The 21,121-nt window shown below is 52.4% G+C and overlaps 2 protein-coding genes across 3 annotated transcripts; one reads left to right on the forward strand and one right to left on the reverse strand.

Annotated features, from left to right (window-relative positions):
* Window positions 1–701: 701 nt before the first annotated feature.
* Window positions 702–5,900, reverse strand: TMEM115 (transmembrane protein 115). Of its 2 annotated transcripts, none has more exons than XM_032971715.2 (3): window positions 4,946–5,900; window positions 1,492–2,907; window positions 702–1,069 (listed from the first exon to the last, which is right to left on the reverse strand). In XM_032971715.2, the coding sequence occupies exons 2-3, from the start codon at window positions 2,364–2,366 to the stop codon at window positions 853–855; spliced, it is 1,092 nt and encodes a 363-aa protein (XP_032827606.1). In that variant the 5' UTR covers window positions 2,367–2,907; window positions 4,946–5,900; the 3' UTR covers window positions 702–852. The 2 variants fall into 2 exon arrangements, with proteins under 2 accessions (XP_032827606.1, XP_032827604.1); XM_032971713.2 differs by having other exon boundaries at window positions 4,849–5,900.
* A 717-nt stretch (window positions 5,901–6,617) lies between these two features.
* LOC116952382 (ubiquitin-conjugating enzyme E2 N) lies at window positions 6,618–17,933 on the forward strand. Its single transcript, XM_032971712.2, has 4 exons — window positions 6,618–6,788; window positions 15,761–16,007; window positions 16,891–17,031; window positions 17,509–17,933. Exons 1-4 carry the CDS (start codon window positions 6,759–6,761, stop codon window positions 17,547–17,549), a joined length of 459 nt encoding a protein of 152 aa, XP_032827603.1. The 5' UTR covers window positions 6,618–6,758; the 3' UTR covers window positions 17,550–17,933.
* Window positions 17,934–21,121: the final 3,188 nt, after the last annotated feature.

A 21,121-nucleotide genomic window follows, 5' to 3' on the forward strand; every position in this document is an offset into this window, starting at 1 on the left:
ACGTCTGAAGCTTCGATAATAATAATGGCCTTTGCCTAGGAAAGCTCTTTCAAGGTGTCTCACCAAAATAGAAAAGTAGGCCAAAATACCCTCAAGAGGGGCTGTCTAGAGCACCCTCTAGTGGAGGCCCTTTCGGCCTGCAGTGTCGCGCACGCAAACAATTGCAGGGTTCCACCTTTACTCAGGAAGGCCCGTGTCTCAAGACACATTTTCTGAAGGGTCCGGCTACACTGGCATTATATCTGCCAATACCAAAAAGGAATTGATGTTTGAGAAAGTGAATGTTAAAGTTGTGAATGGGCGTGACATTATGGCACTCTGGTGATGTCACTCCCCTCGATTTCAATACGTCAGTGTCATGAAACATTGCTCGAGTGCTACAATAGACCACGTGAATGGGACTTTAAAATATATTTTTCTCACCTAAACAAAGTGCCTAGTTTGTGTCAGACGGCCTGGGACACAGCCTTAGCTTCGTTATCTTAAATCCATTTTGTATGCGTGCGACGTCCTTTAATTTTCAGTTTCATTTCCATTCTTATGGCGGTTTTTCTTCATATTTCGGAACGTTCTTCCGAAATTGCCTCCAATCCGCATGGGGCCAGTGTCGTCGCTGTCTCACCGGCGCCAACGCTACCGCTACTACCGCCGGCAAATCTTTCACACGACGAACATGGCTGGACACGCAGGGTCGAGTTTTTACGGGTCGTCTCTTCTCTAAATAAAATTATCCCCCTAATCAACGCCGGCGCTGCAAACCGCAGCTTTCGCGATCTTCCGCTGGCGCTGCTGGCGCTGCTGGCGCTGCTGGCGCTGCTGGCGCTGCTGGTGCCGCTTCTGCCACTGCGGCGTTTACGCCTTCACGGCGAGCGCAGGTTGCCCGGCCTGCCCGACGATCTCGGGGGAGTCGGAGAAGCCGGCTCCCGTGCCCCCAGCGCCACCACCCGATGCCGGCGCCATCGTCCGCTCGTCGTCACTGCTCTGGTCGCCATCGTCGTCCATGTCGGGCCAGTTGGCGTGCTCGTCTCCGCGTTTCAGCCGCTCGTTCAGGGCCTTGAGCGCCAGCTGCCTGTGGTGGGGGTTGGGGGACGTAGGTAAAGGTGCAGCCCTGCAAGTGCCTGCTCACACCACTGCTGGCACGAAGGGCCTTCGAGGGCTCTAGAGCGCCCCTTTATTAGCGGATATTTTTGGCCTACTCTTCCATGCTGGCCAGACATCTCGGCTGAGACACGGACAGAGGCGGATTGTGGTTAAATATTGGTTTAATTAAATGAGCAGCTGGTGCAGGGGGTCGGATACGATGAGGTCGCACTGCTGAGATGCTATGGGTTGGAAGCCGAGGTTTGCCCAACCATGTTTAAATTGGGTTGTCAAGTAAAGCGAGCGGATGGTCTCGGCCCGCTCATCACGATGTACATAAGACACTCACAGACTCGCACGGAGACCCACAGACTCGCACGGAGACCCATATTTCATAGAGCGTGGCCTGACCTCCTCCTCTCGGCGTCGTGCGGGTCGGCACCGTGCAGGCTGATGGTGATGGCGGACGGCGCCCCCACGTCGTACCTCTTGACGGCGCGGCCGCACAGCCCCAGTCGCACCATGGCACCATGTGCCAACCGCGCCAGCAGCGCCACGGCGGGCCGCGCCGGGCCCGGGAAGAAAACCGCCAGCTCAAAGTGCTCCGACATGTCTCCCCGCCCACGCGCGTGGCTCTGGCAAAAGCGCAGGTAAGCCCAGCCGGAGAGCAGGCCGCAGGCGAAACACAGCGCCGGCCGGCCGCTCACCAGCGAAGGCGCCAGCAGCGCCGCCAACCCCAGCGCCGCGAGCACCGCGGCCGGGGCGTGGCGCAGGCGGAGGAGCAGACGTGGCGGCGAGCGCAGCGGCAGCAGCGCCGCCGCGTCGGGCCGCGTCTGCACGAGCGCCGCCAGCACGCCACCGGCCAAACCCGCGCAGCCGCGCACCTGCACGCTGAAGAGGTAGTCGAGGTTGAAGGTGGCGACGTACAGGGCCAGGTAGGCGGCGCAGGCCAGCACGCCGGTCCCGGTGCCCACCACGGCGAGGAACGTGAGCAGCTCGAGGGCGCCCCACAGCGGCTCGAGGAGCCGGCCCGCAAGCGCCACGGTGGCCACGCTGGCGGCCGCCTCCCACGCGTGCAGCTCGACGAGGGAGCAGGTGAGCGGTGTCCACACCCATAGCATCGGTGGGATGAGGTAGCCAGGCGTGACGGCCAGCGCGTACGCTGTGTGCGTGGCGTACGACAGCAGGTAGAGCAGCACGACGGTGGCGCACAGCGCCTTCACCACCACGCTGCTGCCCGCTGCCAGCTCCAGGCAGTGCTGGCGTGCACTTGGCACGTGTCGCATGGTGGCGCCGGTGGGTGACGGTGAAGGTTGTGACAGTGGAGGGTGTGTTGGGGGTGGCAGTGATGTCGGTGCGGGTTATGGCGGCGATTATTTTAGTGGAGGCAACGGTAGGTGCGATAGAATTGTGGTGGCTATGGCGAAGGTTCTTGTGATGTCGGTTGTGCCTGTGGTGGTAATGCCTCGCACGCACACTTCGCGCCAGGCTCCCTAATTAACAGTGTTCACCGGCACCGCCCTTCCAGCAACCAGCACTCAACCACACCCCTCGGTTACAGCTGCCAGTCGCGTTCTGATTGCAGTGCGACACCGGTGCAGCGCCGCAGCGTTCGGTGTCCGGTATTGGCCGGTAGGGTAGACTCAAAACGAGCAAGTGGGAGCAAGTGCAGGACGAGGGCGAGCATAGAGAGGGCGAGTAAATGGTGAGCAGCAGTCGATTTGCCACCGGCACCGATCCAACCCGTAGCTTCACGACGACAGGTGTCGAACTTGACCTGAAGAAGCTCCGGTAGCGGTCGCAGAGCGAAGGTTGAATCCTGGTTGCCTGAAACGGAGAGACACTCAAATTTTCGATTTAAAGCTTTCGTGACTGCAGGGATTCATCTTCTTGGTTCTTTCGGTAAAGTCACGTAGAATGGAAATAAAATAATAAAACATAATAAATGTTTTATTTTGATTATTTTATTTCCATAATAAATGTTTTATTTTGATTATTTTATTTCCATTCTACTTGACTTTACCGAAAGAACCAAGAGGAAAGACACTCATTCAATGCCTGGATCCCACTCTCGCACCAGCCCAACGCGAGGCTTCACTGGGATAAAAGACTGTGGCTAATCCTAACTCTGGCTCCCCGAAGCAAAGCTGAGTTCGGATTGTGCCTGGGTCTGGCCCCTAATACAATTGTCTCCATGAGCCACAGATGTCACGTCCGTGGGAGGAAGCAGGGGCGAAAATTCGAGTCGACCCGAGCTGACTGCGCGTGCAAACGGTGGATGCTCTACCACCAAGCTAAATCATTTTCAGTGCGGCAGCTATGATACAAGGCAAACTGGGATCGTGGCTGCAATTTGGGTATAGCCCTGCAACACAAAACGCTTGCAAACGTATTAAATATGTACGACTCCTGTAATTGAGTGTAAATACTCGTGCCTTTAAAAAAATAAACTACGAAAGTATCACAACTCGTAGTTAATTTATATTTGCGGCCTATTTGTCATCCACGAGGGTTGTTCGACCATACTTCACCACGTTGGTCACTGCGGGTTGGTGAAGCCGTTATAATTACCAACGTAATCATCAACATTATAAACATTGTTACTTTGGCAAGACACCCGAGGTAACAATCGTAAAGTTAAAATGTCGCTTCAGGGGTCAACTCAACCCAATTATCACGGCACGGTCGTTAAAACAAAGTACACCACTTTGTAAAACTCCAACGCTGCCTTGTTCTAAGTTAAGACGGACTCGTTGGGACGATGGTAACCTGCAATTTCCACAACGGGCTAATAAAAAAAACCCGCCTTATCGTAACTAAAGGCATGTTGACCAAAAACAAAACATCCGTTAAATTTTGATTTAAAGCTTTCGTGACTGCAGTGATTCACATTTTTGGTTCTTTCGGTTAAAGCCACGTAGAAGGGAAACAATAAAATAATAAAAATAAAACAATAAAATTCTCACGACGTTTCGACTGCAACACAAGCAATCATCATCAGGTGTGAAAAACCCCACACAGCAAGACAATTTGAAAAAAAGTGGCGGGTTTTTTTGTTTGTTCTGCACCTCTATGCTCCCACGTCTACGCCGTGCCCCCCCCCCCAAACCGAGATTATCCAGCGTGGTGAAGTATGGTCAAACAAACCCCGACGAACGATTCGCGTTGGTGTACGGTGCTATTTCAGGAATATTTTGATGTTTTTTTCTTTCTGTTTTTTTCTGTTTTGCACAGTCACACATAGTAACTTTAAGATGTTTTTTTCTTGTTCATGTTTTTTGTGTTTGTTGCGGTTGCACCCGATTCAAGAGCCGAATGGCTCACAGGGCTCGATACCAAAATAAATGGAACTAAATGAAACTATGAGGAGCTGTGGCGCTACGAACGCGCGGGAGGCCCCCCCGTTCGACTCCCGGCCACGGCGAACGTCAGTGGCGAGCGATATCCGCGTCCCTACCCCCCCCCACTCGCTCGCCCCTTCACCAACCTGCACTGACAGGCGCGGTGAAGTATGGTCAAATAAACCCACCCACAATTCACGACCCGCACGGCGCCGAGGGAGGCCTTTCATCCAGCTGTGGATTAACACGTAAATTGTACGGTGCGACCGGACAGCCTCTCCAGATGCTAATCAGCAGCAATTCCCGTCCTTACATTATCACGTTGTTACGAATGGTTCGAAGGATAACATTGTGGCACAATTTCCATTATTTAATGAAACGAGGTCCAATCTTTCGCCATCACCACCGTCGTCGCCGACCGACCGACCTCTCTCCCGGGGCGAGTTCGCGTCTCAGCGAAGGCGGCGAGAAACCACGGGGGAAAAAAAATCTCGGCGCCTTCTCCTCAGCCTCCACCTCCTCACCCGACGCCGCCTCCTCCTGCGCCTTCTTCTTCTTCTTTGCGGTACCGACTCAGGGCCGCGGCCATCGAACGTCCTGCTGACGTCTACCGCGACTACGTCATTTTTACTTGTTATTTTGCCACGGGCGTGACGTCACCACGCCCCCGAATCGTCGCTCGCTTCCTGAGGGTGACGTCATTCCGCGGTAATAGACGTCATTTTTACTTATTTTGCCACTGTCGTGACGTCATCGCGTCTCAGAATTGTCGCTCGCCTGCGGGTGACGTCTTCCGCAGCCAACGACGTCATTTGCCTTGTAATCTGCCACGGCTGTGACGTCATCACGCCCCCGACTTTGTCGCCCGCATCCTGTGTGTGACGGCATTCCGCGGCCATCGACGTCATGTTTTACGCAGTGTGCGCGTTTGTGGCTTTAAAAGATAAAATACACTTACAGTAAAACTATAAGCAATTTTTTTTATCGTACGAAGAACGGCCCGCTGAGCTATGTAACTCTTTTTCAGAAGCGATCTGACCACAAATGATATCTCAACTGCACTCTCAACGCGTGATGTTGATTATAAATGTGGAGGCAGGCGTCAGGGTCGGGATCGATCCCACGACCTCATGTATACCAGGCGAGGTAGTTAACATCTTATGCACCGTGGTGGCTTTATAATAGGTGACGTTTCGGACAATGGTCCTCCTTCATAAAACATACATTTATTTCCTCTTAGGAGCCCACCCTCCCGTCGCGGCCAGCAGCCGTCGCTCGACATTGGCATGTGTAAGAAATAAACTCAGAAATGTGTTGAGTGTTTGTGTTAAGTGCTGACTCGCCCGTACCGTACATCTGTGAAAAAAGAGAGCATCATAGCTTATCGGATTCCTCCAGTCTAAATAAAGATTCTGAATCGTGTGACGCCTGCCGGCCTGCACTCACCCATTCATTCATCACGACACGAGGGGGTGGAGGGGCTGGGTGGGGGGAGGGGCTGGAAGGAGGGAGGGGCTGGGTGGGGGGAGGGGCTGGAAGGAGGGAGGGGCTGGGTGGGGGGAGGGGCTGGGTGGGGGGAGGGGCTGGAAGGAGGGAGGGGCTGGAAGGAGGGAGGGGGCTGGGTGGGGGGAGGGGCTGGATGGGGGGAGGGGCTGGAAGGAGGGAGGGGCTGGAAGGCGGGAGGGGCTGAACGGGGGTTGCTGGGGGAGGGGGTCTGGACGGGGCAGGGTGCTGGGTGAGCGGGGCTCGATGGGGGGGGGCTGGATAGGGGGGGTTGGAGGAGCTGGGGGGAGGGGGATGGGGGAGGGGCTGGCGGGGGCGGGGGGCTGAAAGGAGGGGGATAGATGGAGGGGGCTGGGGGGGGGCTAGCGGGGGAGAAGGGCTGGATGGGGGGAGGCGCTGTCGTGGGAGGGGGGCTGTCGGGGGAGGGGGGCTGGATGGGGGGGGGCTGTCGGGGGAGGGCTGGATGGGGGGGGCTGGATGGGGGGGGCTGGATGGAGGGGAATGGTGGGTGAGAGGGGCTGGATGGGGAGAGGGGCTGTCGGGGGCGGGGGTCTGGATGGGGGGGGGGCTGGATGGGGGGGGCTGGAGGGGAATGGGGGGTGAGGGGGTGCTGGCGGGGGGAGGGGCTACAACGAACGGACGTTTCGCGACGCCGACGTTTTCGCGACACCAGCCGCTGCCGTAAAGGTGGATGGTGTGTGGTGGGGGGCGTGTTCAGGTTTACGGTACGCCGATGATGCCGCGGAAACGAGGCGCCGCCATATTGTAGCTGCGCCCTCGCCTCCTCCTCTCGCTCCTCCTCCTCCTCTTCTCCTCCTCCGCCTCCTCGCCAAAATGACCGGCCTGCCTCGGCGCATCATCAAGGTGGGCCTCAGCCGCTTTTGCTTTGCTGCGAGAGACGACGACGACGATGGTGTTGGTGGTGGTTGTGGTGGTTGTGGCGGTTGTCGTGGTTGGTGGTGGGGTTGATGGTGGCCGTGATGATGACAGAAGCTTCCCGTCCACCTCGGCCTTGCTCGTCCTCCTGTTTCCTCTTGCTTCGAAGTCTTCACCACCACCACCACCATCATCAGTATCATCTTTGTCGTTACAGTTCTCATAAAAGGCATAATTATGGGGTTTCGGAATCGTTACCTTAAGAGGTATCAAAGTGGTAATCGGGCAGTCACCGTCATGGTGTTATACGAGGGCGTCAGAATCGGCATCTTCAGAGGTATCATCACCATCATCAGTCATTGTAGACATCACCATCAGTCACAGTTTTCGTTGACGCCTTCACAGCATGCGTCACGATGAATGGTAGTCCTTCAGAATCACCACCGCCAGCCTTCCTCATCATGATCAGAGAAATAAACATTGTCACGGTTATAATTATAGACGTATCGTTATATACGTCTTCATCATCGTCACCGTCGTAGGCATCATCGCGACTGAAGTCTTAACTATATGTTTCGTGGTCATCGTAGTTAGCATAACTCATCATTGTCTTCATAAACATCATCATGAGAAAATCATCGTCGGCATCATCCTTTCTGGTTGTTCTCGCCATCGCGTCGTCCTCCCGCACCTCGTTTTCTTCATCCCGGTCCTCTCGTCATTCCACGTCTCAAGCCTTCCTCAGCCCTCTCCTTCGTTTCGTCCACTACCCCGCTCTCGTCATCCTCTCTCTCGGCTCGTCACCTCATCTACCCCCCCTCCCCCCACACTCGTGTTCCACTTTTGACAAGGTTCAGAAGACGGAGACGTGAGACCAATTTTCCTTCCTCTGCCCCCCACACCCCCCCTACAATACCCGGGTCCGTGTGTTAAAGAGCCCCCCATCCCCCCCCCCCCAGAGGCTCGTAGAGCAAAGCTCAGGGCCGAGCCTCGTCTGCAAGATTCATCTACGCCAGTGTTGTACTGTACTTTCAGAGGTGGCGAGGAAGGGGGGGGAGGCACTTTCGCCGATAAGACACCATCAGTTGTGAAGAGCCGCCACACCATTTGAAACCATTGGGGGGCAGGGGGGGAGGTTTGACAGCAGCACTATGATGATGGGGGGGGGTCACTTGTGTGTTGTCGTGGGGGGGTGGGGAGAGGACGCACGTCAGGGGCCGCACCAAAGGCCACCAGGGGCCTTGCAGTGATGAAGTACAGTAACACTGGTAGCATGCCTTGTGTCAATCCGCTGCTGGATGACGTCCTCACCGCGCCGGTCAATTGCCCATAACTTCACCACGCAAGCGCGCAGACGTAGTGCAATGCAACAGCGAGCGGACTCTGTGGTGCTCGCAAGATTTACCGTAGTACACGGGGAAAAAACCTCGCGGCCGCGTTCCTTTCGTCGGCTGTCAACCATTCGTGGCAAGGAGCTGCGGCGCAGCGGTTTGGCCCCGCCGCGCTACGAACCCGGCGACCCAAGTTCGATTTGCCGCTCACGGCCAACGCCAGCGATGATTATTGATCTGAACCGATCAAATTGCCCTTTCCCCCACCCTAGGTCGACTCGCCTTCAAATGGGTAGTACCCGGCGAGCCGGGTATGCAAACATCGCCACAGCGGAGAGCAATGCGGGTCGGGCGTAGTGCTGGCTACCCCACGCCCTCGTGTGCCGTGCCGGCCTTAATAGGTGCTGGTCGCTAACAGCACTTGCCCCTACAGTCTGTTAAGGCTATACGGGGGATCTTTGTCTCTCCCCCCCCCCCACTCCGTCCCTTAGTTTGCTCATGTCACAATACATAGAGATCACATGCCCACGCCTCGAGTCAACGTTAGTAAGGCATTTGTTTAATGTTGCGTGTCAATTTTCCGTTTTCGTGTGCGTGTTTTGTGTCGTTCACTGCGCCAACTTTCGAAAGTCGTTTCCTGCACGGTATCCGTGCCGCAGTCTGTCCTCTCCCCAAAGGGTCGAGGTGATTCTTGGGTTGAAACAGCTTTGCCTGGACGCGTGAGAAGAAGCAGCAACTCTTTGTCACCAAATGTACACACGCTATTTTTGCATTTCATGGAAACGAATTGGGTTTGATTTTTTTTTACATTTGCACAATTACTATCCATATTTTCACGTCTTACATCTGCACTGTATTTTCTGGAGATGCAATGATGGGTTGGTTAATCGATGACCAGTATCGATTTGTTTGTCAGGATCGATGTTGGGTGTTTAACTCCTTTTGTGTACGGTAAGAGACGGGGGGGGGGGGTGTCGGTGTAGCGGCTAGCTCACTGCACTACGAACCCAAAAAACCGAGTTCGTTTTTGTTCACACGACTCATTTCAGTGGTGAGTGACGTCTAAACCAGTTGCTAGGGTCTATCCCCCACCGCATTCATCTACCCGCACTGCCCAACGTGGTGAAGTATGGTCAAACATCTCCCATGGCTGAGATGCTGTGGGGAGGCCTTCATCCAGCAGTGGATTAACAGTGGACACGTAATTATGTTATTACTTATTGCGTTTCCTGCAATAAATCCACGTGACCCCTGCATCCACTCGAGGCCCTGCATTCACCGTACGTCGATGTTAAACAATCGATACTTGAGTCTGTTGTTTAGTACAGGGGCCGGCAACTTGCGGAGCTTTAAGAACTGCGTCGTGATGCCTCGTAAGGTGTGTTCCGATTCACATCCCTGGTGGTGTGATGAATGGAAGCCTACTGCAGTACAGTACTACTTTGTAGTTACCTGCACAGCCCCGTTTTCCGCATTCACTTTTGTATGCGGGCCTTCCCGCACGCCATGTGGGGGTTGTTATTCGACCGTATTTCAACATTCTGGTCCGAGCAAGTTGATGCTCGTGAGGAGCATGCACGCCTGTGTGGTCGAAATCATTTAAGTAGGGAGGGCCCCGCCGCTGCTGCTGCTGCTGCCCACGACTTGGATCGTGAAGTCCCCTTGCATAGAAAAGCCTCACTCATTCGGAACGCTCTTTCAGCAGGGTCCTGCTGCTATATTGGGATGTTTGGCCAACTCCATATATAGGGGTGTTTGGCATGGTATCATGAAGGGGAGAAACCGCAAAACTCGGAGAAAACCAACCACGTATATGATGGGGTAACACGCAACGCTGTGGACAGATAGATCCCATTTGCTGTACTACCATGTGCTACCATGTGTGCTGGCACATGGTAATACCAGTGAATATACTACTTTATGTGTAAGCCACCAAGCCTTTCCTTCAAGGCCATGGGTTACCGGCAGCGGCGCTTTGCCCTGTCATTAACCCAACTTTGGGATAACCCGACTTGCACAAACCATAATCATGGCTCGCCCTGATGCGAGCCTTGACGCTAATCCCAACTCGAAGCCTGATACTAACACTGACAATAAGCCCTGGTCCTGACTCTAACCCAGCTTGAGTCTAAGCCAGTTTAGGACTGAATGATTCTAACCCAGTCACTGACCTCAACTCGATCCCAGACTCTATCCCTGACACTAGCCCTTGGTGCTAGCGTACACGCCGTGAGACGCATCGTGGGGCGTCGTTGATGGGGTTGCGTCGCTCAGTTGCCATAGAGACGTCCCCGTGGGCGATTCATCCATTGACGATTTAGAAAGCCATTTGACGCACTTTACCAAACCCACTGACAGTTATCTCGGTTTCCCGGTCAGGGCTAACATCGGTGCGTAGTGAATCTGAACTGGTTCTGGGCCCCCTGCCCTGCCCCGCAACCCTGCAGGGCTCCTCTTTCTCCAACTCGCTTTTCTGACAAGCGTGGTGAAGCATAGTCGATGCATGGAGAGACATCCAACAGTGGCTTGCCATAGGGTTAGTTCATTAATTGGAAATGTAATTTCAGTATCAAACCTTCAATCTTTAAACCTTACCTTATATAGTCCGTATATGCACGCACACATTACTTGAATGTAAGTTTTGCTGAAATCGCGTGATTATTCGCGTCATCGGCTCTATATCGCAGTTACCATCCAAACTTTTAGCACGCTGTGGAAACACGATAATGAAAATAAAATGAAGTGGCCAGGGTTTTTTTTTTAAAAAGAGGACTCCACCTTTAGAACGTTTTTCCGCTACACTGGACTTGCAATGAAGAAGACAACATAAGTCACCGTGCCTTCGAAATTAAGGACTTCCGGAAGAGTTCTTAAAATATCTTGTAAAAGATACGTCGCATAAACAAGGAAGTCCTGGGAGGAACAGACACGGACAGTGACTTAAGATGCCTTACTAATTTTTGGGTTGGACCCTATCGGATTGATCCGGCTGAATTTGTTCTTATATAAGGTGCAGTAGACCCTACAAAGGGCTTCAGAGCGCTGTAAAGTAAAACAAATCCAGTTTATCTTACGTAGCATAGGAAACAAGTAGGTTTTTAGTTTCATTCTCAATGGCAAAATCAGCAGTCATGTTTATGCTTTGAGACTTGACATTACCAGATTAATTGAAACGCAGTGCGCAAGCGTTTAATGCGCAAATTATTGTTTTGGTTCATCTGTAAGTTCATGAGCAATTCTCATAACAATCAATCGTACCATGTGAGTGCAAGTAAAGGAAAAGGCCTATTTTTCATGGTTTTCTGAGCAAAGGCCCAAATTACCAAGCGGCTAGCAACAAAGCACACTATTAAAGTTATAAATGATGAGTTACCACGGTTTTTTTTTAACTGAGCGAGATTATGGAAGGGATTTCCAGATGGAGCAGTGCGAGGAGAGAAGCAGAATGAGAAGTGCTGCGACCTGTAGTGTGGTGAACGGCTGAGTGAGTGGCATAGTCTGTGGGTGAGTGTATTGCTGTGTCCTGCGGTGTTGTGGTCAATCACGGAGTGGATGAAACAACACAGTCAGCCTGGCAGACCGAGTCCTCAACGTGGATGGAGGAAACAATAAGTGCAGCTCACGGGAACAGTAACCGTGGTGGTAGCAATAAAAGAGTGAAAAGGAGGCGACTAACCCCTTGTGAGCGAGTGACTATAGAGAATCAGTGGGTGCTGAATCGTTAACTACAATATTTCGAAGCTACCGGAGGAAGGGGAAATTGACGACCTGACCCGGACGTCAAGCATCAAACACTCCACTGTCTCCCGTTGAAAGGTGCAGTGATGGCCATAAAGGGTTGGAGGAGAGTCCACTGTAAGCAGATATCGGTGAAGGAAATGGCCAGGGCCCTAATGGCCCTCAAGGCAAAGGAACTGGAAGAACACCCGCGGCTTGAAGCGCTAATGCTATCAACTCCGCCCGTCCATCTGTCGGTAATGAGGGGGGACGATCACCCCCTGCCAAGATCAGCCAATATGAGTTCTACGAAACGGGACCTTTTTGCCAGTATCAACGAGCTATAAATGATCTTATAGTACCTTGTATTTGTGCTGTCTGTCTTTGTGCTTACTCTTTGGTTCTTTCGGTAAAGTCACGTAGGTATAAAATAAAATTAATCACGACGTTTCGGGCGCAACACAAGCGTCCGCCATCAGGTGGGAAAGCATGATCTGCTGCTGAGGCAGACTGTTTTAAAAGGTTTGAAATGGGTGTAGCCCAAGGGTCATAAATAAGTGGGCGGGGCTAGTGATGTTAATGTGAGAAATTAGCGTGTTAGTGTAAGAACGGAGAGCGGCCTCCTCGACGAGGGCACGGAAGTGGCTATGTTAATGTGAGATCGAAGAGTGGCCTCCACGAGGCAAGAGCGTCAACGCAAGAGAACCACCGCAAGCAAGAGTGGCCATGCCAGTGAGGCACAGCCCATAATGCAGTAAGAGCCAACGATACGTCGAGGCTAAGGGAGCAGAAGTGGCCATGTTAGTGAGACCCCGGCCCGTGAATGCAAAGGCATCCCACAGGGTAATGCAACTCAGAGAATCAAGATCGTCTTTGTGCTGTTCTCTGGTCTGACACTGGTGGTGGGTCTAGGCCCGAAAGAAGGCTGTCTGTGGTGTAGACCAATCGGTTTCAAAGACAATGCATATATTATCTGAGCATGTTTTCACCACAAGTACGTGTGTGGCTAATGCAGATATGATTCCTTGCAAAAGGTTTCTATTTGGTGTTTCAAAACTGAACACCTGCTTTATTGCCAGATAGGGTAAAACCCTCTTCTTATATTTTCAATACGAGTTGTGTTGCTTTTTATGGAGTTGCCTTATTGGAAAAAAGGCCAAAGTGATTTTGAGCGTCGTGCAAAGCTATGGCGACACAGCCCAGAGCAAAAGGACTCTTTGCAAATATGCAAACGCATCTGTTTGCCCTGACTAATACCCATTGGTGTCTTGTCAGGACAGACGCGTGCTTGGAAAGCGTTTGCGGTATCCAGCTGAGCAGGTTTTGGGAGTTTCACAACTCCCTCTGCCAAAGCCTTCATTCGGAGTGAGAGTTACTGATCAATTGGGCATTTAGGCATTTGAGTCTCAGTTCTTGTTTACAGCCCCGCGGAGCAAGTGGTGGAATTTCCACATTCCTATGACGAGAGCTCGTCCGGCCAAAGGGGACACCCGTCGTTTAACTTCCCAATCTAGAGTGATGCTCATTTTATCGACAGGATGGATGATGAATGTGTTTTGAGATATTAGCTGTTTGCGCTTGTGCACCACTGGCAGCGCAGCGTCATAAATTAATTGGTTCACCATTAATATGTCGCGTCGCATTGTCCATGCATTTGCAGCTAAGCGCAAGACTTTGTTACCGCTGCTCGTAGTCCTACGCAAGTGAGGCAGTGAGGCCCAATCTTCCCTTCCCAGAACCCAGGAGCACTGAGTTCACTGTAGCCCCCCCCTCCTACCTTGGAGGCGCCGCAGTGGTGTGAGCGGCGCTGTGGTGGCAAGATGATAACTTCCTCGCCTGGCATGCAGGAGATCGTGTGTTCGATCCCGACCCTGACGCCTGCTGTATATTTGGAGTTTGCACATCTCTCGCCCCGTGGTCGTGTGGATGTTTCTCCAGTGTCCTGTGGTTTTTTCCCTTCACATTTAAAAACTTGCGTTTAAGAGTATTTGGCTGCTATCAATTTCCACGTGATAAGCCACTTCGTTAAACTATTATTTGTGGCCAGGTCGCTTCTGAAAAAGAGCCTCGCCTGGTATAATAAAAATAGTGTTTAGTTTAGTTTTAGTAGTTTATGGTTCATGCCTTAAGATTTGCCTGACGTAATTCACAAGAGCCAGCCGATATGGGCCAGGGTCGGCGTTCAAATTTTCCAAATTCGAAAAATTGCACGGCGAATTACTCAAATGTAATTGTGCATAGCCCCCCCCCCCCCTTATTGTCTTGGATCACTTGCAAGTGATACTCTATATCTTGGTCTCTTGAGTTCTCAGCCGGTTAAATGAAATCAACTTAAAACTTTCAGCTCATATCTTGTAGATAAGATATAACAGCCTTTATCAGCTTCATAACATTGCAAGATTTAAAAGCCAGGTGGCGATGTGGCTTTCGAACTTCAGAGGACACCGTTGTGTGGCAAGGGGGAAACCTAATGTCGGATGACGGAGGGATAATATTTTAAGAACGGATCACCTGCATAACAAGAAGGCGGATTGGGGGTGGTGATGTATTTATTTATTATAAATAGATCACTCGTTGGCCCAGGAAAGCCTCACCGAATCTCAAGACTCTTCTTCAGGAGGGTCTTGCCGAGTTTTTGCAGTAGGCGGCGATGTTCCTGCTGTGGGTAATCCAAATTGAGTGATTTGTAGGTCAAGTTTTCAGCATTGGGATGTTTGGCCAATGCCACCAGTCGTATTGTGTTTATTTAGCTACTTTTTTTTAGTGACGAGGCCATGATGCAGGGAACACCTCCAGCCAGACGGTGGATGTGATGAGACTGTAAGAACGCTGCTCAAAGGCCGTGTCAATATTGTAAGGAGGTGCGCTCCTGAAAGCAGGCAGTAGCGATGTTAAGACTGTAAGATCCGACCTCGGCAAGCACCAGTCACCTTTGCAACAGCTGTAGGATCTGGCAGAGGGAAGGACACGTTGGGGAGTTGCAGCAGTAATAATATCAAGAGGGTCACCCCACGACAACTTCATGACCTTGACCTCCTTGCACACCGCGTTTTCCCGGCGACGTGAATTTTTACGCGCTCGCCCATCTCGGTTTAGGGTTTAGCGGGAGTCCCTGTGCCGGCTGTCTTGCCAGGTGGGGTGAGATCATGATCACCTTTGCCAGGCTGCTACCGCTGCCTCCACCACTGCGTAATTGTGGAGGGGGGGGGGGGTACTCGGCCATTGCGTGTGATAGGTCGTCCGGTCACCGGTCACGCACATGGCTGCGGTAGGAGCGGTCTCGTCAGGGCCGGACGATGTTAATTTTTAGGAAAGGTAAAGGGGCAGCCCTTGAAATTGCTCACTCACACCACTGCTTGCTGAAGGGCGTCCACTCGAGGGTGCTGTAATGTCGACCTACTCTGACATGCTAGCCAGGCGTCTTGGAAGAGATAGGAGTAACCACAGTTTACCCCGCCACACGTGACATAACAACCAACATTTTACCGTTATATTTTGTTATGACGGATATAACCTGTGTGCATGCGGGTGTGTGTGCCTGTATGTGTGTGTGCCTGTGTGTTTGCGCGCGTATTGTACAGTAGTGTCGTGGTTAGCACACGGTGCTACTAAACCGGCGACCCGAGTTCGATTCCCGCTCATCGCCAACACCGGTGACGATTATCTGAACCGGTCCTGGGCCTCCCCTAGGTCGACTCAGCCTCAAATGAGTACCTGGGTGTGGTGTGTAAACATCACCACTGGGGAGACAAAGGGGGCCGGGCGTGGTGTTGGCCACCCACCCCCTCACGTGCCGTGCCAGCTGGCCTTCAAAGGTGCTCGTGAATAGCACTTGCTCCAATAATCTATTAAGCCTATAACCTGGGGATCTTTGTCTTTGTGTCACGCACCCTGATCTCCCCGCCCCGGCAGGAGACGCAGCGGTTGCTGGCGGAGCCAGTGCCGGGCATCAAGGCGGAACCGGACGAGAGCAACGCTCGGTATTTCCATGTGGTGATCGCGGGCCCCGCCGATTCACCCTTCGAGGGCGGAACGTTCAAGCTGGAGCTCTTTCTGCCGGAGGAGTACCCGATGGCGCCGCCCAAGGTTCGCTTCATGACGAAGATCTACCACCCCAATGTGGATAAGCTGGGGCGCATCTGTCTGGACATCTTAAAAGGTAGCGTGCCTACCTGCTATTGCCTGCCCTCGCTGTTGCATGGTATTTTTCGTTTGTTTGGTTTGGTTTGTACTCAAACAGGGCTGATGAGCACAGGCCCAGAATGCCCAATACGTTAAGCGGCGGCGGCGATGGCCAGCATCACAAACGGCACGATCGAAGTAGTGATAAAATGTCTGGTACTTTTGTGGCGTTGAGCGAAGTTGTGTTTGTTGTAAGAACGTGGGGGGGGGGGGGGAGGTTTTTTTCAGGGGCCGGTCAGGAACGAGCGTATGTGCGGAGGGAAGGAATATATTGTATAATTGCCTGGGGTTTTTGTGGTTGTGCTGCTGTGCATCTCCGCTGTGTTTTTGGGGTTGCCACGTGTTGTGTGGCACGATGTCCGACATTGCTTCTTCAGGAACTAAATGCAGTGCTGGGAGCGGAACATCGCGCGCGGTCTAACCTGGGATCCTCTGTTCGACTTGTTAGTGCAGTCTCTCCGTCTTATTTCTCTCACTTGCGCTGCGAGGATAACTCTGTCCAGTCTTTTGCGCTGTCTTGTCCATGTACCGTCTGTCTCATTTTATCCGGTCTCGTTCAACCTCTCAAAGCAACCATTTTCGTACATTTGTCGTTATGGAAAGCCAATCCTCACTGCACCATTCAACAGCTCCGTCATGGCGAGCCTCGCATTTCATGTGAATTGACGACTCCTTACGTTGCTACTACTGCTTTAGGTTACGAGTGAGCGGTTTTCTTTTTTGGTGTGGGTGGCTCGGGGGTTGCAGCAGCTGCGGAGGAAGTTACCCACCATAAAAAAAAATCACTATTTTATTCGTCATCGTCATTATATCCGTCCGACCTCGCTCTCCGCCCCCCCCGCCCCACTCCTCCCCTGTAGACAAGTGGTCGCCGGCGCTGCAGATCCGCACGGTGCTGCTGTCGATCCAAGCACTGCTGAGCGCACCCAATCCAGACGATCCCCTCGCTAACGACGTCGCAGAGCAGTGGAAGGTGAACGAGGCGCAGGCCATCGAAACGGGTGAGAGAGGGTGGGTGGTTGGGTGGGTGGGTAGTTTTGTGAGTTCTGGTGAGTGGGTGCGTGGTTGGGTTGGTGGTCTCGTGAGTGGTCTGGTAAGTGAGCGAGTGGTCTGGTGAGTGGGTGGCTGGCTTCTCACTAAAGAGGAATGGACATGAGAGAGGGTACTCTGTCAGTGAATGAGTGGGTAGGTGTGCGAGTGAGAGTAGTTGGGTAAGTGGGTAAAGTATGTGATGGTGGATGAGTGCGTGAGCGAGTGAGGTGGGTGAGTGGTTGGGTGGGTGAATTGGGTAGGTGAGTGAATGAGAGAGTGTGTGGGTGGGTGGGTGGATGAACAGGCAAATACCCAGCAGAACTGTGGGCAATTGACTCGAGCATGCTGAATTAATTGTACGTGTGTGTGTGTGCGTGTCTGTTTGGCTGTGCGTGTCATCTGTGCGTGTGCCCATCTGTGCATCCATGTGCGTGTGCACTCCACAGCCAGGGCATGGACTAGACTATACGCCATGAACAATATCTAAGTCACCAAAACATCGTCTTCGTCAGCGTCACCACACTTGAAGAAGCAGATTGCGGTTTAACAGGAAAAAAAAAATAAGCACGTCGAGGAAATCTTAACAGCAGAATATATTACAAAAGCAAACGACGGCGACTGCTGAACACGAGAGAGGAGTATTCGCAGCGCATCGGTGTTTTCTTAAGTTTGCGCTAAAAATCTTCGTTTGCGGGGAAAACCTCCGCGCGGCATCGCGCCGATCGCTCGTCGTCTATAACTCCTCGCCGGGCCTCGTGAGTCTGCCGAGGAGCTTCCGTGAGTAGTTCCGTGAGACTGCACGATAACGTGTCCTTGTTATCATCCGTTTCTTTTTTTTGTTTGCGTTTTATTAAAATTTATTTGTCTAGTTTTTTTTTTTTCCCCTCTCTGTCTCTAGCCCTTCCCGGTTCCTTGAGGAGTCCACCTGGCCCACACGTCCTCCCGTATTCTCCACTGATGTCTAACTCTGACCGTCTGGTCCAACCGCACACAATGACATAATAGCTACACGCAACCATATACAACTGCGTACAATTACACATACATCTACACGGAGCCATACACAACCAAACGCACTCATGCGCAATCGCACATGGCCGCACATAGCATACACAACCATACACGGCTACACACAGCTTCACATGTAGCTACAGAAAGCCACTTTGAAACCATTACGCCTACACGCAACTACAGGGCCGTGCTAAACAACACACAATTACATGCGTACAACCATAGATGACCACAAACAACTACACACAACCACTCGCAATCACTTGGAACCACATACAGCCATGCACACACCAGCACACTCCGCATAAGTACACACACCAAAACAACAATAATATACAGCAGCAGACAACCACCTCTCAATATAGAAACACACACGCGTTCCCAACGATTTATTGTAAAACCTCTGTCGTGACTCGTGACTCACAACCGCACAAAGCTACGCCTGAACCACTTACGGCCACCCACACAAACAATACGGTGGATCACCCATTCAGCTATATAGACCATAGGGGAAAAATGTGGTCGGCGAGCACCTATTAAAGCCAGCACGATGCACGAACATCACAGTGTGGCCAGCACCACGGCCGGCCACCTTTTCTCTCGCAGTGCTGATATGTTCACGACTGCACTCCACCACACCCTGTATTCATTTAAGGCTGAGTCGACCTTGGTCTGGAGAGGGGGCCGTGCATTCCCACAGGTTCCCTAGAACTGACGTGCATCTTGGCCAGGGGTTGAACCAGTTTCGTGGTGTTTGTAGGGCAGTGTCCTTTGAAGCCACTGTGCCACCAATAGCACGGAAGGCTAAGATGGGGGCTTAATTTCGGCCAGGTCTGTCTGGGTCGGTGATCAGGAAAATATTTACTCGCCTCGCCAACCACATCATTTATACCTCTCGCTATGGCTGTGGCTACTCCTGGTCGAGCCACGTGCTACCTACTTCAGTCTGACCAGCGATCCGGCAAATAATTATTGAGACAATAAGGTCCGTAAGTAATCTTTTTCAAAATCGTTGGCTGTGAGTTCGGTGACCCCCAAATCTCTCAGCATGATCACCGCTGTCCTCCCACCTCACACCACCCTAGTTAGACTCCCTGTTTCTGGCGCCAGCTCCACCAGAACAAACGCCGTGTTTGCTAACAATGGCGCTGACCAAATGGGGAAGGTCACGAGCGCATTTTTTGCGATTTATCATGGGGCATATTTTTGCAATCGTCGGCAGCAAGGGGCATCGTCGTCGTCGGCGTTATTAATGTGACGAGTCATATTTTGTTTGTTTTTAAACATTTCGACCGGCTGACGTAGCGCATGTCGGCGGCGAAGGTGGCGCCTGTATGAGCGGTCGACGTTTCGTTTTCCGAGTTGGGCCCAGAGGGCCATCACATCCTGTTTTTGTGCGGCGGAAAGAGAAGATGGATGTCTCGGTGTTTGGACGTTGGGGCCGGGTGGCAGGCCATTGGGGTTGGTGAAGAACAGGCGTGCATGTGGAGAGAAGGAATGTAGCTTTTCACGGTTGTGCTGTGTAAGGCTTCGATGAGTTATCAGTTTGTACCGCGTGTTGTTCGGCCACGACGTCCGACGTTTTGCTCCACGTGCCGGGAGCGTTCTTCAGGAACCGAATTGTTCGAAACGGCGCACGGCACAACCCAAAAACATGGGAGGGTGGGGAATACCGCCACGGGGAGAGAAGGGGGAGGCACGTGGAGGGGGCGGCAGCAGGGGGAAGCGTGAATAGGAAGCTTTGAGCCGGCCTGGTCCAGTGACCCAGTGACCTCCCTGCCCATCAATACTGCTTGTGTTCCAAAAACCTTGGGGCAGGGTAGAGCGGGGGGGGTGGGTTCATCGCTCGCCCTCATCCCCTCCTCGTGCCATGCCCGGCGACTTGTTCGCAAACACGCCAGGAATAAAACATTTCCCGTGGCTACGGTGGAGTTTGTGCTGTCACCAAGCGAGCGGAGGGAAAGGGCTTTGCAGCCGTGGGTTCGTGGGGAAATTACCATTTCACAAAAAAAATTAGGGTCATCGGCAAAATTTAATTATCGTTTTAGTTTAATTTGCCTGCCTGCCTCGCGCACACCCTGAAGTGCAGACGGGAATGCCGGCGAGTGGCTGCGCCCCGCGGCGAAAGCGGTGGAGTTTGGCGGCACAATTCGGTCCTTCGAGGTCTTCGGTCGAACTCGCCGTAGATCCACGAAGCCCCCCGCCCCTGCCTATTCCTGCTGCCCCCCCCCCCCACCCACATGATGTCCTGTACAGTAAAAACCAGATGCCGTTCAAGGATTAAACGAAAAACACAAAAAAAAGATAAAATAGGAAAACAATTAAAAATCTAAACAAAACAGATAAGCGGCTTCTCGTCGTGTATGTTCGGGCGGTACGAGAGAAGTGACGGCGCGGATTGTCTCGTTAATGCGTGCATCGTTTACATTTTTGCAGGGCTAGGGAGGGGTGGTGTTGGCGCATGCGCCTCTGGTACAGTACTTTAGAGGTAAGGGTTGTTGGATCACCTAGTTAGGGTCAATGCTGGAATCAGGGCTAGGCTTGGTCACAGCACTACGCTGGTTTATCATTAAACGGGGAAAGTGGCGGGGTTATTCTGATATTTAGGTCTAAATCAGGGCACGTGGGCTGGTCTTAGTAACAGTCCTAAGCTGATTTGCTGATTTATCCCCTAGCTGGGCAAGTGACAAGAGCTAAGATTTGCCATCTAACCCTATGGCTTTGGAGGCAGGGGTTTTTAAATCGCAGAGATGTGTGAAGCTCCTAAGCCCACTGGGCTGCATGGTGGCCAGATTATGCAAGTGGGTTTGTGAACTTGTCTGCGGATCTTTGAGCATTTCCTCCGACACAAAAGCACCTCCACGATCAAAACACCCATAGCAAGCAACATCTGAATCACAACCACACCGTTCGTATGAATGCTGATGGAGACGCAGAGCAACAACTACAATTTCACATTGAGGTGGTCAAGCCAGATAACCGCGTCAGGAGCAGCGGAGTGTATCGCTGAAGAAGACTACCACACCACCACTGCAGCATATGCCAAAA

The sequence above is a fragment of the Petromyzon marinus genome, chromosome 46 (assembly GCF_048934315.1).
Source record: "Petromyzon marinus isolate PM22_M1 ecotype Great Lakes invasive population chromosome 46, UKy_Petmar_22M1.pri1.0, whole genome shotgun sequence".
NCBI lineage: Eukaryota > Metazoa > Chordata > Hyperoartia > Petromyzontiformes > Petromyzontidae > Petromyzon > Petromyzon marinus.

Bases quoted from the DNA above. Each gene is read 5' to 3' on its own strand.
- TMEM115 (XM_032971715.2), bottom strand. From the start codon at position 2,366: ATGCGACACGTGCCAAGTGCACGCCAGCACTGCCTGGAGCTGGCAGCG. The intron at 1,070-1,491 runs GTCAGGCCACGC...CCCCCACCACAG, and splicing joins CACGACGCCGAGAGGAGGAG to GCAGCTGGCGCTCAAGGCCC.
- LOC116952382 (XM_032971712.2), top strand. From the start codon at position 6,759: ATGACCGGCCTGCCTCGGCGCATCATCAAG. The intron at 6,789-15,760 runs GTGGGCCTCAGC...CCGCCCCGGCAG, and splicing joins TGCCTCGGCGCATCATCAAG to GAGACGCAGCGGTTGCTGGC. The intron at 16,008-16,890 runs GTAGCGTGCCTA...CCTCCCCTGTAG, and splicing joins CTGTCTGGACATCTTAAAAG to ACAAGTGGTCGCCGGCGCTG.